Here is a 19173-nt window from a genome sequence, read left to right as displayed (position 1 = left end):
ACTGACTATTCTGCAAAAGGGTGAGGATCATTATTCTAGAAACAGCTGTATCGCTAGCTTGCAGAAAAGTGGATATTTCGAGGCAGATTGCAGGTAACTTTCTGGACCTACTTAGGTAACGGCCAAAATGAAGTCAGCCATCCCGGAGTTCTATATATCCCTGACTTCTTTACCTCGGAACCTTCTAGTACAGGGGTTCTCAAAGGGTGGGCCATGGCCCACTGGTAGGCTACAGGAGCATTTGAGGTGGGCCACAGAGCAATTTGGAATACTGTTCATGTAGAACTCGGGTTGACTTCTATTATTTCAAAGCTAATTCGGCAATTGCATTTCTTGAAAGACGTGGTCGTGTCTTGAAAATCCGCGCCTTCGATTTGATATGAACGAGTGCCGAAAAACCATTTCTACAAATATAGGTTGTGGGGGCGAATGTAATAATAACGCGTAACATTTCCGACGGCGCATTTGGGTATGATCGCAACAAATATGCCACAAAACTGCCAAACTTTGTCGTGCTACCAAAGTTCTTTCATTTGGTTTGGCACTCATTAAGCGTTTTATTTTACAGAATTAAAGGCATAAGATGTAAGCCTTTCAAGTAAAATTCTAGGTTTGAATCGGATAAGGATTGAAACATACAAAAAATTTTGGATTTGAGGCTCCGGATATGGATGGGACATAGAAATTTCAAATTCGCTCATCTCTGTCTGTACTGGAAACAGAAACAGCTGCGCATTAGGAGCATTTCGCCGTATAAACTTGCAGATGCGGTTCGTTGTTTCCGACATCAGAAAGAACTTGCGAAAGGTAGTCACAGTGTACCACAGGTTGAAAGCCACTGACGTAAAGTAAACTGTTCAGTGTTCATGCCAGTAGCTAATACTTCTCGCCTACGTCATAGCCTCCCGGATCGAAACTTCGCACAGAATGACGTTCGGAAGTGGCACCATAACACCAGGTGTAAGCAACAAGAATTCTTTATTGTACAATATCATAGAAAAATAGTAAGACACCAAAATAGAACGCATGATAAGCCTGGCATACAAGCAGCTCCATATAACATAACTACACAAACGAATCCGCGATCAACTCCCACGGCAGTGACTGAGCTTGAGCAATCAACCAACCAACCAACCAAATCGGACGGCTAAACATTAACGAAAGTGATCCTAGACTTGGCGGTGTTGAGCTGCCACACGTTCAGAGCCTCGTACTCCTCGATGGCCTCGTCGAACTGGTCGGGGGTGAAGCCCTTGGCCACGCACCTCTGACGGGCGTCGCTCATGCGCACCATGGGCACGCCGGTGTCGGGCGCCATCTCGCGAATGATCTGGTAGATGAGGTCGGTCGGTCGCTGGCGTCTGGAGGAAGATTAAATCAGATTAGATCAGAGCGCAGGCTTTCCATTTCCGGAGTACTTGATTACGTTTTGCCTACTAAAATTAGGTATTATATACGTATTATAAATATTCTTTCTATCACAAAATTTGACTCGCCCTCTGTAGTACTCATTGTGTCATGTTATTACGTTGTATTCACCATTCACGGCCAGATAAGTTTCCTATTGGTCATCGGTCAATATTTAGGAGATCGTTGGCAAAGGAAACAGAACCACGGGTGGATTAAACAATCCCTTGGGGCAGCAAATTGTGAACTGGTGCCGCACTAATGGCTTCAACAAAGTTGCCAAATTTCCGAGCCGGCTTGGAACTACCGTGACACAGTCAGAGGTTCAAGGCTAGCGATCGCAATGCTACAATAACTCGAAACGACAAATACCTCTGCTGTCCTTCCGCACTCGGGTTCAAAGAATCCTTGGACATTTCCATCAATCTCATCGCTTCGTTCACGTCGTCTTTCTCCACCACGTCAGCCAATCGCAGACGGGCCTGCCATATTTGCATTGTCAATCGCTGGCCCGAGTTTATCACAGAGATCACAAATATTATCCAAATACAAGGACAGAAGACGGCTACCCGCGCTAGAAGATCAATAACAGTGCAATGCACGTCGTCGTAATATGTATTGCTTCTGTTATTGACCGTTTAGCGCAAAGCAATAACGAGAGACTCTCGCAGGCAGACGTTTAGGGGTAATTGCCAGCTATCGGTTTGAGAATTCAAAATAACTTGGAATACAGTGGTAATCGAGGCTAGACTAAAGAGACACGCGCAATCGCACGGCGCGGATCAGTCTAGGGAAGTGCAATAATGCGAATATCGCTACGATCAGTGCACAAGCCGAGACCTGACCGCAACAGGCAGGGTCGTTGGAAGTAGAAGTAGCTTTGTAAATTTACGCCCAAGTAAAAACTGTAAAGATGTAGTAATTTATAATGAAATCGTAACCACTCGTATATCGAGTAGGCAAGACCTAGCCGAGTACATCAAAATAGTCTAGTCTTCACTGACGGCGATAGCGATTGAATTCGGAAGGCCGGGACAAGTGCAATACAAATTCGCAATGCAACGCACAAATACCGACCGCCAGACTTCAACCGATGGTTTCGTCGCGGATTCTGAAATTACCATAACTTGTAAAAAATCGGGTCCGAAATCTCACCAATGCCGTCGACAGCCGCAGGATAGACAGCAGCGTACGAGCCGAGGTAAAGGTGGAGTCTTTGCTGGTACGCGCTTCTTTCCTCAACTCCACGTAAGCGGCCGTGATGTAGTCTGTCAAATCCTCGGGTATCACCGGGTTCTTACGTTGGCACAGAGCGATGTAACGCCTGCAAAATGAATAGAAAATAAATCTTAAAAAATGAAAACAAGACCACACAGCATCGTCGAAAAATATAAAGCAATTGAAGAAAATAATGTCATTGTACACAAACAAATAAATAACAAGCCGGTCGTCACCTCATGAGACGCATGTCGATCGGCGTGAAACTGATCGGAGGGTGAGTGCTGTTCTGGTGAACGTAAGCGATGTGTTGAGCGAGCCTGTCGAAAAGTAGCAGTCGATATCACGAAAGCCACCGGAATCGACTATCAATAATTCATGCGCACGGGCCATACATTACATATCTCGTCTACATAATCGTTCAAGTTAACCAATACTATAACTGGGGCCTGGTACCTGAGTGATTCGATTCAGGGTTAAAATTATAAGAGTATTCGAGTACCGCAAATTATGAACTCATGACAGAAATACTGATATAGGCAATTCAAACAGCTACGTTATCTTTTTTGCACCCACAAAGTAACGCCGAAATAATATCACATTTCTGGATCACAACTGCGTAGTGCTTTGTGACCATTGTAGACTGGTTGTTAACATTTACCCGATAGGTACTATTTATATCGTAGCATATGTGCAACTTGTTTCTCGATGCCGACAGATTCCAAGGGCCTTCAAAGGTGATGTAAAGTATTGAAATTATATTTTTCGTTGACAAAATATTACTTGAAAGTAGACAACTTCAGTATGCTATTCAATTAAAATGTCACTCTTGATAAGGTCTGCATTTTCGTTATTCAAGAACGGTGGCACATCAACACCTTAACCCACTCCAGAACCAACCATGGCAGTTACGTACCTGAGATCATTTTCCCGGTCCGGTTTATCCTGAATGAGCCACAGGACGTCGAACCGAGAGAGAAGCGCGGCCGGCAGCTGAATGTTCTGCTCGATCGATTTTTTCGGGTTGTAACGACCGTACGCCGGGTTGGCCGCAGCCAGAATTGACACTCTCGCGTTCAACGACGTCATAATGCCCGCCTGTAGAAGCGAGAAGAAATAACATAACGGAGCTGAATTTACATAAGGGATGTCTATACGCGAACTTTCCAGTATATTCACCACTTGATTTGACACTTGGTAGGCTTCTAATCCTAACCTGAGCTTTTTGGTACTCAAAAAAGTAGAAGTAATGCCATAAACCATAACCTTTGCCTAACCCGAATACATTAACACACAGAGTGCCATATATCACAAATTATAGCTCTATTCAAGAAAACATTCCAATTTGATTTTATTAATACAACATTGATGCATTGCTTTCATAATAATAGCAATCATTATCAAATTTCTAATGACAAAGTCATCATGCCGTATATCACAACACATACTCATAGTGATTTTCAATTTATAAACACAATATTGATATTGATCTCTTTTATACTAACAATACTGATCAATTATTATATTTATAATGTCAAATTTATACACGAGGTCTATACCTTGGCAATGGATATCGTCTGCTGTTCCATGACTTCGTGGATAGCCGTTCTGTCGCCGTCCATCATCTTATCAAACTCATCAATGCAACACACACCCTGGTCAGCTAGCACGAGAGCGCCACCTTCCAAGATCATTTCGTTCGTGAGAGGATCCTGAAATCAGTTTCAGTTATCCAAGAGGCACGAATAATATGTAAAATGAAGTGACGGAAAAAAATCTTTACATTCAACCAGAATCTTTGATACAGAACTCACAATTCGGCTGACACTCGCTAGGGGTAATCGTCTGCAACTAGTAGCGAATTGAAGGAAACATTGTATAGGCCTATGAACAACTGCAGCAAAATGTAGTCAGTCAAAACGAAGTATTCCGAGATGAAGTTTTCTCTGAAAAATCCAGCTACAAGTCTGTGTAAAATCTGGGATGTGGTAGCCGTATATATCGGGTCTCAAGTGGCAATTTATAAATTTAAAAAAGCCAAAGAAACATTGCAAAGATTATTTTTCCGGCACTGCAGCAAGGGGTAAACAAGAACCCACCTTCAACACCGCTGCGGTTAAACCCACGCCAGACGAGCCCCGCCCGGTGGTGTATTGGCTACGAGGCGCCAGCCTGTCAATGTACGAGAGCAGCTGCGACTTTGCCACACCGGGATCTCCCATCAAACACACGTTGATATTGCCGCGTATTTTCATACCTAAAAGTCGAGCGACGACGTAAAACCTGTATTCGACAGCCGAGATATATTCGACGGCTAACCTCTCGCGTTCTTGTCAACGCCGCCGACAAGCAGAAGGAGCAGCACCTTTTTGATGTCCTCGTGACCGTAAATTTCTGGTGCCAGCGACATGGCCAGTTTGTCGTAAAAATCTTCCTCTGAACAAATTGCAACGAAATCTTAACGACGCGTCGTAAATTGTTCGAGGAATATCGGAAAAAATATCGCCAGTAGTTCAGTTTTATATAAGAAAAAAAGTAAATATTCTAAGCCTAGCTTTACCAAAAAATCTGAAAACCCCAAAGGAAAAGTAGCCGAAATAGTGCAATTAGGGAAAACCTACTCAAGCAATAAAAAGTACTTCATCCCTGACCATGACCACACCTGCAAAAAACATTGTGAAACTTACGAGTAATCTGTTCCAGTTCCGAGTCCGTTATCTCCCCCGCATCTTGCTCGTCATCTTGCGTCTTATTCATCTTCACGATCCTCTGAAACGACAAGTCCAAAATGCCACAACTCCATAATCAAAACCACCAAGCCACACACTCCCTTACGTGCGCCTCCATGTAAGTGTCGGTGAGCAGTCCCTGCTGCATCTGTCTAAAACCAGTTCGCAGCATAGGCAGGAACACTCCTGTAATGCTGACATGGTCGCCGGGCATCGCGGCGCGGGTGGTCTCCCCGCGGCAGTATATCGTCATGGCCCTGGGAATATGACCAACGGGAACTTGGTCGCTCTAAATCAGAAAGTTTAGTTGGTTATTATCTATGGTAGATTGGCTTCATCTTCCTACTATGAAAATATTCGGATACAGTTATACCTAAATTTGAGGTACAGCCAAGTTTTTAGTTATACTTAAAAAACCGATATCATATCAATACGAAAACTGCTGGCATCCCATAACAACCAAATGCAGCCCACTATGACATATTGAATAGAAAACTGCAACATTTAAAAATGCTTCTCGGTCAATGGTTGGGAATCACTGCATTAAAATAAACAAATATTGCAATCTCCGGTCAACAAATTCATCTCTATCTCAGTCAAGATGGATGCTGACCGCATCACTCCATACGAAAGCCGGTTATAGCTCTCTCAATTTGAATCAACTTCGGCGATCAATCAGAATCAGGAGTGTGCAAAACGAAATCATTCCACAATGCATCATAGCAAGGACTCTCATCTACTAGTAAGTCGGCAAAATCCAGTCAACCGTGTAAGCCAGCAAGCTCCGAGATGAAATCATCAAGGTCAACCATCCATGCAACACAAGTCATCCAAGAGATACTAGGAAGGGAAAGGCGTTTCCTTGTCCAAGAGAGACATAATGCAGCAAGCACACATTCAACTTACAGTACAGAACGGAATGATCAAACGTTCAAGTCACACACTCCCTTACGTGCAGACTGGGACTAGATAATTCTAGTTGTCTTATTACATTAGACGAGCGAAATCCCAGTAATTTAATTAGTGAAATGTAATGTATCTATACTCTAATTTATGATCTTCCTGAAAATACTACAGGAGAAGTACGGTACATAGATATTCGTCATTCTCACGCTTATGAGAAACATAACAGGTACTTGGTACTGTTAAATTTTTATCGAATTCAATCCAATTCCCAAGTTTTCGAGAATTCAGCAATTTTAATCTAATTCGATAAGAAAACTCCCCAGCTATCATTCGATTCAAATCAAATTTGGAAAAAATTAAAAAAATTTACGAGGCTATCTGAGTACAGGTAGAACAGATCTTACGTGTTCTTGAATCTTCAATTCCTGAAACTTTATAAACTTGGAGCCTCTGTTTTGTAAGTACAGTTTCCCGCCGCTACGGTTCGTCTGGCATTCCTCCGTCGGGCACGAGGACAGAGGCATAAACGTGGACGACGCAATCTAGATATACAAATTGCAGCCTTGTCAACAGAAAAGTCTCGTAGCGCAACCAAAATCACCACTTACCGGCTGATAAGTCTCCCCTCCGCATCTGTCGCACGTGTAGGTAGCCACAGACATCATCGGCTTCACTTCCGTGGCTCTAATCACGATGCCTCGTACGTTGGTGAGCTTTCCGATGCTGGCGGCTTTCACATCTCGTATGGGCACGGTTTTCTGCTCATTCGGGGCTTTGAAATAGATCTGAACAAGGATAATTTCGGAATAAAGACATTCCAACTGTTATCGAGTATTAAACACCAACCTCGAACCTCCTCATGAGTTCGGCCGGGTACTTGTTTCTCCAATCCCGGATTTCCGCGGGATCGCTGTGAAGCCGCTCTTCCATGAGTCTGCGATGCTCGATGTACACGTCCAGCGCATCTTTGAAGGTAACCTAGTCCAATATAGAGAAACATGTTAACACTTTAACGCAGAATATAAAAATTACAATACAGAACGATTAAATTTCTGTTTTAAATCTTAATCCATCTGTCCGGCTCGATTATTCGAAATACACGTCATATTTTGTGATAAGATTGTTGATATATTATTTTCTTACCAATTCTATACATACTAGTTGCTGACGATTACCCCAACGAGTGTCATCCGAAAATATTTGGGTTTATTTTAACAAAAATCCATTATTCCATTGTATGTTGAAGATCTCTACCTTAGAGCACTTTTAAATCTAATGAATAACTTATCAGCAATATTTCCATGAAGATACTGTTGTATGAGTAACTGATATGCCTACTTATAATGTAGTATGTGACTTATCAGACCATTGATGCTTAAACCAACACTATAAATTTCGAAAATCCACTAATTATGTATGATCTCTGAATATTTTTTCAGATGCAAAGAAACACACGTACCTCCCTTTCCTTGTAATCGGGCAAGATCTCGTCGATAGCTTCAGAGAACAGTCTTTGATAACGTAGGGTGTTCTCAATGATGCTCTCCGCCAACTCCGGGCTGTATTCGGCAACATCGTCCAAGTCTACAGTAACATCTACACGCTCTCTATGAGCTGCTTCGGTCTGAAAACGCAGAAATGGTACATCACGCATCAAGATACACACAAATCCACAGGCACACGATACACAGTACAGCTATCTGGCAAAGTTTTCCACCCGAACACTGGTAAAGAATCATGTTAACACCATATGAGAATAACCATGTCACCAACCAACCAACTGTTATCCATCACCATTACTCACAGCTTAACCTAGTTTAAAACAGCTCTCACCACATAAGACTCACTACAGTACTCTCTACTCCATCAGACAAAACACATTCTTGATGAATTGGATTATTTGGAAGTTTAGTCTAGAGTTGATGCAAATTATGTCACAAAACACCCTACGGCTGAAATGCCATCGCAAACACAACACTGACACTGAGCTAATCTTTTTGCCATAATAAGTCACCTTGGCAAATACCAAGTCCAGAAGCCTACAAATTGCTGGAAGGTGATACCGAGCACTTTAACAACCACATGAATTTTTATATATCGAGTCAGAATGAATCATACTAGAAAGGAAACGCGTATACAACTCATAAAACAACTTGGAATTGCTGAATTCAAGAGCTACTATTGACAGCAGTTTAGAGCAACCATCATTGATTGGTTGTGACTTCCTGGTCGATAATTTTTCACGCTTACGCATCAGCAGCCATGAGCTAATCGTCTAATAAAATGTAGTCATAGCTAGCTCATGCAGACCAAAATCAATAAAACGCACTAATACATACAAGGTTTACTAACTCTAGGAAGCAATTGAAACTATCAGTTTCCTGTCTACACCTCTCTCTGTGAAATCAAACATATTCATAGTATTCGATTTAATCAATGAGAATTTCAATTTATTTTGGGTTGAACAACTTTTTCCAGGTGGCAATACAAAATCCTTCATATTGGCATAATTTATATACGTATATTTAAAAAGAACAAATTTCATCATTTAATTCATTACAATTTCAAGCTTGATGTCTTGCATAGCTACTAATTCAACTTAAACTGAGACAATCGTTTGAGCAGGAGAGTTACAGTCTCGCATAAAACTGTAGTGAACAGGACATGGTTTATAAATAATTCATACTGGCAACATAATGGATTTCTCACAGATAACAGGACCCTCACTTGCAGTGGACACCACCACATCTGGATGACGATCGGCACTACACTCAGGTTAACACAACTTGTATCTGTGACATTGGCTACAATCAGCTATCACACTTAAACCTCATACAATGTCATGAAGAAAGGCTATCAACAGAAACTGTGTTACTAAATGTGGTGGTGTCATATTACAGAAAGATTAAGACTAGAAAATTGCATCCAGGACCAGGACTTCACAAGTTGTACTGACAAGAATATTTTCATTTACCATGAATTATTTTGCATTCAAGAGCGGTATCTAAACAGTAAACAAACACTATATGTGGACCAATAGATTCAATGTCAGATGTATGTATATAATAATATATTAGGATATAGTCAAGTGAAACTACTGGATGGTCAACAAAATAATCAATAGATCAATATCTGTGCGGAAGGGTAAGCACATCACAAGTGCTCAAGCGCGAAAACAGGTGCGCGAAAACAGGTACGTGATTCACTTGGAGATAGTCAAACCCACGCATTTTCAATAAAACCTTGCCTCCAATCAACACCTTGCTAGCACCAGCGATGTTTGCTATCAACAATGCCAATGATTTACGCAATACGAACGCAGCGCCGTATCGGCGGGAGTTTCGAATTTCAAACAACATCACGCCAACATTAAACCTTGTAATACATTATCAATGCCTCGTCTAACAATCGAATATATGATTTTCTAGGTAGTTGCAAAGGCTAGCGCGGTTCTAGATCAGTCATCAACCAGCCCTCGCCGACGTCGTCGCAATAGTAGTAAATGAATCATCACATTTTCGCGCCACGTGCTTTTGTCATAGTGTAGAGAGGAGCGAGTCTATCGCTAAGCAATCGGGCGTCGCGCGCATTAGTCGGACTGTCCAAGTCAATGAATGAATGAATGAATGGATATATAGTGACTCGACAGACCAATAAAATCACAAGTGTCCTTTCTCTGTACATCGGACGCGTTTCGCACTGTGAGATTCAGCCATTTTCGTTCATAACTTTCCGATTCGCTACTAGTCAATAACGATTACCAATGACAGCCGAAAATATTCGGGTTTATTTAACTATGAATATATTACTCTACTCAATTTAATATATATCTCATACTGAAACAACCCCTAATATTTTCGGCTAACACTCGCCAGGGTTAATCGTCAGCAACTGCCGTATAAGTATTATTTAATGGTATATCGAAGTTCCGTACATCCCAAAGTATGTTCGTAACTGTCTTTTACACGAGACGATTGGCGCACGATCGCCAACTTCAAACGAGTTAAATAATTCATATCCGCGCGGTCTCGGTACGCGCGAAATCAGCCTGTGCCCATCGCGAAAACTAATTTACCTTCGATAGCAAAAATCGGCCGTCCTAATATACTTTATCAACGGCGGGTCTCCCACAATCCCGAAAGGCACTTAGGCAGTATGTGCGCCTTGAGAAGTACTCATTGTTTGCGACTATGAGAGTACTCAGCGAGGTAGACAAGGCGCCGTTTCCCGTTCTTTTGAAAAGATACTCAGAGTCGGAATACCGCGCGGAACACAATAGCCGATCGTGTCGGTTCAGTGTAACACAACGCCGTGCCGTGACCAAAAGACCAAGTAATGTAGACGAAGGAAAACTCAGCTAAACAATACCGTTCGATAATGTTACACTCGACTGGGAGTGTATAACGTTGGAATAATACGCGGACGACCGTTATCAATTCCTTTATTCAATTTGTCGGCGAAGAATAAACTAGATTTAATGAACGCGGTGCTAACAATGATACACCAAACTTCCGCAGTACGATGCTACAAAAATATCGCGTGCATCGCGGTGTATCGTCCCTGATTTTCAGCATTTCTCTTTGAAGAGACTCTTGAATATACAATTGGACGGTATGTATAATTGTATATTCGTATTCATATAATCGAATATTTTCGGCTGAAACTCGTCCTGGCTGATAGTAAGCAACTAGCAGAGACTTGGAGAGAACATTGTATATCAACAATTATATCATCATTTTTTTTCGTACAAACTCAAGTCGCGTCACAGTTTGATACAGTCCTATTTCCGAAATCTACTCACAAAAAAGCGGTGCTGAAACCCTGTTCACGAGAATCGAATTTAACAAGCGATTTCAACAATTATATCATCATTTTTCGTCGTACAAACTCAAGTCGCGTCATATTTTGACACAGCCCTATTTCCGAATCTATTCACAAAAAGCGGTGCTGAAACCCTGTTCACGAGAACCGGAATTTACCAAGCGATTCAGTTTGCTTGCAGCCTACGCCCATAAATATGAAACATCGAGAGTGATCTGTCTTTGAACGCGACGCGTAATAAAACAAACGTCTTACCAGTCACACGACAGTCTAATAAAAGACGCATACATATCTCATAAGGCTACAAGTCTGCTCTAATAAAAGGGACAGGTTCATCCCATAAGCCCTCCAGTATGTTGCAGCAAAAGCCGCCGCATCCGAGCGACCATATTCGGTACGTATGCGCCCTTCAGACGTCGTCTCAGTTACTACTTTCAACGGTTGGTTGGTCGGTTCAGGTAGTGACGTACGGGGCGAATCTAAACGGTGCGTAACTATGTCAACACGTTGGAATGCGAATGAATGAGTCTTCTCGGCTGGCGCGAGGCCCCTGAAGCAGAACGCCGTGAATGGAGTCGCGCGCGCGGACCCCGCCACCGACCGCAAAGTAATCGGACTATACTGCCTTCCGTGAATCACACAGGTAGATACAATTGACTCGTACATTTATAGTGAAATAAGCCGGAACATTTTCGGCTGACACTCGTCAGGAGAAACCGTCAGCAACTAGCAGACATTTCTTGTGTATTGAAGTTTTGTACCTCCAAGGTTTATAAATTCATACAGCACGTGCACCGAGATATACCACGGATTGGACTAATGAAATTTCAACGAAATCGTCACGCTCCCGCGAAATCCTTTCGAGAATGCCATCCATAACACTACATTTCCTCGATTTTTGTTGCGCGAATATCGCCAAAACTACTAGTCAAACGAGACTGACGCAACAGAAATCAACTCTACATCCGGCGTTGTGGCAATTTTTATCAACCGCGAACACTCAGGTATTTTTCTCTTTGAAATCAAGTTTATTGAATTTACGGTCACGCAAAACAAATCATACTACTATATACAGTTATACACTTTACACAAAGATGCGCGACCGAGACGCAACGGCAGATACCACCTTCCAACTGTATCACAACTACCCTACGAAATCAAGCTCCAAGTCTTTGTGGCTAATCTCCGAGACTGCTGCGTAGCGCCTCACATTGTACCACCAGAAGCCTGAATTTCTCAATACAATTCGCAATCGCACGCAACACCTCTCGATACCATGTTAATCTACGCAACGCCCGTGGGCGAAATATCGGCTGAAGCCGACTTTTAGACCGTGCCGTAATTGGCATGGTTTAAATGCCGGTGACTATCGCCTTTACGCAATGCGAGCAAGACACAGCGGTCAGCAGCAATTGGATCACATACCGCCATGTGCCCGGAGCAAAAACACCGGCATGAAACGACCAAGTATTTTTAGAACAAGCAAAAATAGCGGCACGAGACCAAAAGTCACGGAGGTAGTGAATTGTCAGCATAAATTCAGCACCGTTCTCCACATTGTGCTGGAAAATTGAAGTGAATCACTCGACAACGGCAGACGAAAATTTTACAGATAACCAGTGTATTATCACAGACTCATCGCTACGCAGAGTAGCCCCATCAATTACACTACGTGCGTCATTCATTTTCATCAATAGTCGGTTTATATTCTCCCTTATTTCTACCCATCCAGAGTGTCTGATTTGAAAATCTACTCCAAATAGTTTCGACACCTTCCTATCGCATCGCAGTCTTGCGGCGGTGTTTTGAAATGATGAAATAAATAAACTGATGCAGATGATACTGATACCACACAGTTCATCACAGTAGAAAACGCGTAAAGAACGTACCAAAGCTTTTCCGTATTTGAAGCTTTTTCCGGAACCCTCGTCGTGACAGAACTCCGCCAAAAACTGTTTTATTTTCTCTGTCAAAACAAGAAAAAATTCTGAAGACCGCTAATTATCTTCGTACATTATCACTAGTCGCAGGGAAATAATACACTACGGCTGAAATCAGAAAGATTTTTTTCGATTTCTAGCCACAGTTGAATTTCCCGACCTGCCCTAAATCGCGGTTCATCGCGCATGAAGAAACAATCGACCCGACTAAAAACGTGCCTCGCCGATACCGTCGAGAAAAATCGCACGGTCGCAAGTCGCAAAAATCTCGCATCCCTTCTCAAGCGCGCCTCGCCACAGACTTTTTTGGCGCGCATTATCTCTCACCGTCCCGATTCATCCCAGGAATGTAAACAGCTCGCGTTTACCTAAGCGACCGTTACGAGAGCGCGCCGGAGAATAAAGAGACGGCGCGCTCGTTCGCGCGAAGACGGCCGCGCGGCGAACAGGTATTGACACGAGCGGCCAGGGAAATGCGAAGACGCGATTCCAGAAAGCAGAAACGTATGGAGTGTGAAGGAGAGGGTGTTTGCTCTTTCCAAAGATGTCTTCGGTATGAAAACCGGGATATCGCTCAAATAGAAACTTCATAGCTACCCACAAAAGCCAGAGTTCGGACCCGAAGTATCCGAAAGTCGTTCATGAAAGGTTTTTCATTTCACAATCGAAATTCAATTATCACATTGAAGAAAATACGAATGGCTGACGCTCGTAGGGGGTAGACGTCGATCGAAATCGTAATCGAAAAGAACCATGCACATACGACCGATACAATGTTTTTTCCCATTCTCTACTAGCTATATGTAGGATAGAGTAGAAACCGGAAGTGTTCGCAAGTGGTTCTTCGAACGTTTTTCATTTTACAAAGAAAATTTCAATATACAATTCAACAGGATATCCATTATACATATTGAAAGAACCCAGAATATTTCCGAACGACACTGGTCAGTGCAATCGTCAGCAACTAGTTGACAATTGGAAAGAACATACGATTGTTTTAATGCTCTTTTCAAATCTCTACTAGTTACTAACGATTAAATTGACCAGTGTAAGCCGAAAAAGTAATAGGATTGACTTCAATATAAATGTATATTTGTGAATTGTATATATAAGTTCTAAACCTTCAAGAGTCAAAGAAGATTCATAGGGAGTCGGAAAGTAGATGAAATATGAACACCTAAGAGTAATTCCCGAGACAGCAGTCCGATATCCTGCAGAACAAACCGAATTTCCAGCTAATCCAACTCGTCGCCACATCACACACGTTCAAGCATTTTGCGTAACTGCTCTTCACTGCTGCGCCTGCTATCTTGACGAATATCCAATGACGTTTGCCCTATTGCTAACGTAACCGCGTGAAGAATCTTCCGACAGCTGTGCATGAGTTCTCTCGCCCCCTTGCATTCGCCTCGACAGGACAAGACTCCTTAGCTGGTTAATTCGCATGATACGATATCGCACAACTACCCACTTAACACTCGATGCCATGCGCGAAACTAGAACTTTCTCCGCGTAACAACGCCTGCGATTCACAACCGCTCTTTCTCCAATGCTGTCGTGCTGCACATCAGTTTACCATCAACAAATGGGACATCGCACCCGCAGCGTATATATTTTTCGACCACACTCCATAGGCGCGCCTATCTAATACAAGCATAGCGTAGAAAATTGATATCAAACGCATTATGCATGAATCACGACGCATCGTCGACGAATCAGCTGTTACTCACGCAACCATTGTCCTGTCGTGGGAAATTTTGAATCAGAAATCGCGGCGTTGTGTCGGTTGGGTGTTCGTTTTTTGCGTATTACAATGACGGCAGTGAGTCCCTGATAATGTGAGTGCCGGGATCCTTGTTCAAGAAAAGTCATATCAAGACTTTTTCCACTGACCATATTTTCAGCAACAAAATGCGAATCTTGGAATCAACTTTTATCAAAATACACCAACCAAAACTCTGTCAACAAAAGGAGTTCGTGTATCACCTAAAAATAGTACATTGAATGCTCTCTCATTCGAAATTTCATGCTGGTGACGTCATATTTTGTGATACGATTGTTGATATACAATGTTCTTTCCAATTCTCTACTAGTTGCTGACGATTACCCCTGACGAGTGTCAGCCGAAAATATTCGGGTTCATTTCAATATGAATATACTATTTAATTGTATATTGAAGTTCTGTACCTCCAAGAAGCTCTTCGAATCTCACATAATGGGTAAAAGCTTTTGATAGGACTTGCACAAACGGCTCACGGAATTATATTTCAAACAAGTGAAACAGCGGTAGAACTGCAACTGATTTACATGTGATGTGACGCGTCTGCCATCTTCACAAATCACAACCAATAACTGTGTGAATATATTTACATATAATAGCATTTGTCACCTCTTTCAGAACTGAATAAATAAAACTTATTATACAGGTTTATCATTAAATGGTGCTCAGTTACAGTGAGCGACGAACAAAAAGGATGGCTATAATGACAATATTTCGTGGCATAGCATGAAAGCGACCCCACACAACTTGCTAATGTCAATTATATACCTGACCAAATTCCTCAGTCAAACATAAAATTCGTCACAACTTTGCCTTCCACTACATTTTGGTGAAAAGTGATTTCTGAAATCATCCCATATGGAGTCTTCACATTGCTTTTAACTGAAATAACTTTCAGTGCATGACGTCACCATCGGGTGACATTTCTTTATCAACCCATGGAAACCAGTTCCTTCTTCTGTGCAATTATTTTCTTTGTTGTAGAGAGCCAACAAATGCCACAACACTGACCACGTTATATATTGCAGCTACGATCAAAGGAGTAACACAATCAGAGTGTCAAAACGAGTTCATCAAATCCCCAAACAATAATCACAATCACACTACAAATGTCCGGCATTGCTGCAAACACAAGACCTCATGCAAATGTAAATAGTTATTGCTGAAGAATGCCAATGTGGAATTGACTCGTAAGCTGTCGTATTTTCATTCTGGCAGATCCTGGAGCTGAGTTTGGAACTACTACCGTATTATTTTTGCTTCTTTTCGGAGCCAGATAATTTGTGCAGGACGTGATGATTCCCAATTTCACGTGATATTCCAGTATACCACAATGTATTCATAGATAGCAATATAAGATCGGTGCTATGATTTTTGAGGAGATGAATGCCACAAAAACAAGTAGCCCTCGTGTTTGTGCGGAATTCTTTCCCACCTCATTAACCTTGCAAGTATCTATTCACAATATAGTTACAGTACAAGGAAAATGATTGGATTATCAAATAACTAGAATGAGATGTTTTTTCCCAGCCTAAAATGACAAGAGTTCCCAGACTGAGATTGACAAAAGATTTAGTGTATGAAATGAAAATGTTTCACATGAAATCGGATTGCAAATTGTGAAAAAAGAACATGTCAGCCTAATAATAGCTAATATCTATCTCACGAACCCTATATGCATTTGCTAAGATAATAGAAATATAGTTATTGCGGTGACTAGTGATTCTGGGAATTAAGTTTTCCACAGTTAACTAGTAATCGCTTTGCTGCACAATGATGTGACTGCGTCCCATTGGTTAACCTATTCGCAGAGGCATTACGGGCACGTGAGTGACTGATGTCATGGTAGAGACAGTAACACAGGTCGGAAAAACGGGCTGAAGTGGGGCAAACAAGTGCCCATCTATGATCAGAACAGCACGGCCTAAAATCACTGATGTAGTATAGTGATTGTCTGCAGGACCCTGGGCTCAAGATTTCCACACAGAAACTGTTAACCATAAATTACAATACATAATCAAACACATAACAAGACTATAATGTAAATAGAATATTTTATAGGAATTTGTCTCTTTCAAACTTTTGATATCGGGTGTCTATCATAACCTACTACACAATTCACTGCGATTTCGTGTATATGTGGAAGTGGATGTAGGTTGAAGCAATGAGATGAAGCCACTTTCAAGTCAACTAACAGATAAAGCTTTTCTGTAAATACAATGATTTTATCAATGTGAATTTCCATCATTGTACAAGTGGTGAGGATTCTTTTTCATAACTGGTGTCGTAACCAGACGATACGTCCTCCAGTTAACCTGGTCAGATATTCAAAACTATAAGAATTTTGTTTGCTGCAGTCCAAGTTTTATCGCCATCAGATAACTTGATTGCCCTACCATAACATTTGTCAAAAACGCATGGTAGAGATAGAAAATTTTCCGATCAAGTCACTTCCATATTGAAGGTACAGTCAATATGAGAAACAAGGAGAGGTTGGGGTTAACAATCTAATCAGCCTAAAAATCCATAACCAAGGCTGTAAGCTGTACATGTAGATCAATCAAAAGATAGGCTTATATATCTTTGGTTGTTCTCTCTGCATAATACAAGTTGAACGCAAGGCCATTCTCTTGTTCAGCTCCAATTATTTCGTCATCAAGCGTCTAGACAAATTTCACCAGTGTGTCTCCATGACTGAAGGCATGCTTCACATAGTCACGAGGCTATGGGCAATGGGCGTGCTTTTCCATTCTCACGAGAAAGGGAGATTTTTTATAAAATTGTGGAGCAGCTGTGCATTTAGGGTGGAGCTAAATGGAGGACCCTAACACACCTTCACTTCCTTACAGGGCTTGGACGTGTGTGTACGCAAAATACCAGTTGGATCGTATAGTGGTAAAACAAATGGTTAACGGGCGGAACTAGTAGAGACCCCGACCTGAGGTGACACACACATACACAAATTAAATTACATACAATGTTTGTAGCTGAGCGCAACAATGTCATAGTGATAGGCAGATAAGCAAAACAAGAAAAGGGCCTTACACGAAATGTGGAATAGTCTACAAAAAAAATAAGCGCACTTTGAAGGGCTATTGTATCCAGAGAAGCCACAAGCCATGTGTGGTATCAAGTGAGAGAGATTGTTTATTCTGTTTCACAACTCTCAATAAGGGGCACACGAAAAGTCTTTGAGTTAATAAATTTTATACTGCAATGAATGTAGTTGTGAAAGCAATACTCAAGTTTAGTACCATCAACCATATTTTCAAATAAAATATATAAATATAAAAGAGAGCAAAGTGTGTACTAATACAGCACCAGGCTGTACTGAAGGATTGGGAGATCATCAAGTCAGCTACAAGAGCGATAAACTGGTATCAACTATTCGATTTACCAACCCCTACTTGAATCTCGGTACGTTTTGCCAAATAAAACATGTCAGCAACGCTGATTTTCCAAGTTAAAGTAATTCAATAAAAAATAAAACATAGTGTGAGCGCAGGACACCGATTCCACACATGCCAATTACATTATATCATTACATTAGGCCTACATATTATACCGTATATATTCATGTCAGTAGTATAATGTAGGCCTAATTGTAATTTCTGATTCAAAGGGATTGGTAACCGTGATGAGAACTCAGGTAGGTCAAAGTATACAGATTAGATACCAGTGCAGAACAATCGAACAGCAGCAATAATTCACCTTTTTCTGCTAAATAGTCTTTTCTCTTGTCTTGTCCAGTAGCCATTATGCAGATATGAGAGTACCAACAATAAGCATCGGCCGTTTAACGCTACAGGTACACAATATTGAAACTATAATACGGAGATCGTACTGGAACTGTCAAAAATAAGGGTACCGCAACTTTACTAATTCGGAAGGGTATATGCAAGCTCTTGTATAAATCGTAGTCGTAAAGTCGAAGTTTCTTTTAGTAAGAATGTTTGCGGTTAAGTTGTTCGTCCGTACCCTAGTTTCAGAAATCCATGGTCCGTACATTTAGAATTTTCACCAATGAACGTCCATCACGGACGTGGCGAAGAAAGGGATATCGCTCTTGGCTGCTTTGACACTATAAAGACAGTACGGTAACAACCTTACTACAAGGCGCACAGGTACCCTCCACACTGAGTAAAATACCATAGATTACCTAACAAAGCTGATCTTGCCGTTGGATCTCATAACGCAGCGGATTTCGACGGCACTGTACAAGCAACGGAAAAATGAATACTACTTACTTCACTATGAATTTCCAGACACGCGCGAAACGAAATTTAACTACGAAATCCATTGACGGAGGCGGGAAGTCTAGTCACGTGACAACGCCATGCAAGATTTTGCGTTCACGAATATGCGAGATTGG

General features: G+C 41.6%; 1 protein-coding gene across 1 annotated transcript; it reads right to left on the bottom strand.

Moving 5' to 3' along the window:
* Positions 1-961: 961 nt before the first annotated feature.
* Positions 962-19173, bottom strand: LOC145455172 (DNA replication licensing factor mcm7-like). Its single transcript, XM_080333133.1, has 17 exons — positions 19049-19173; positions 18513-18650; positions 12971-13047; positions 7720-7884; positions 7107-7238; positions 6869-7045; positions 6665-6802; positions 5461-5643; positions 5313-5394; positions 4945-5061; positions 4725-4882; positions 4185-4337; positions 3542-3723; positions 2862-2945; positions 2563-2731; positions 1780-1889; positions 962-1361 (listed from the first exon to the last, which is right to left on the bottom strand). The coding sequence occupies exons 2-17, from the start codon at positions 18556-18558 to the stop codon at positions 1148-1150; spliced, it is 2187 nt and encodes a 728-aa protein (XP_080189259.1). The 5' UTR covers positions 18559-18650; positions 19049-19173; the 3' UTR covers positions 962-1147.

Source organism: Botryllus schlosseri, chromosome 14, assembly GCF_051294905.1.
Source record: "Botryllus schlosseri isolate E-star chromosome 14, Bs_hap1, whole genome shotgun sequence".
Lineage (NCBI taxonomy): Eukaryota > Metazoa > Chordata > Ascidiacea > Stolidobranchia > Styelidae > Botryllus > Botryllus schlosseri.
This window is presented reverse-complemented; position numbering and strand designations above follow the sequence as displayed.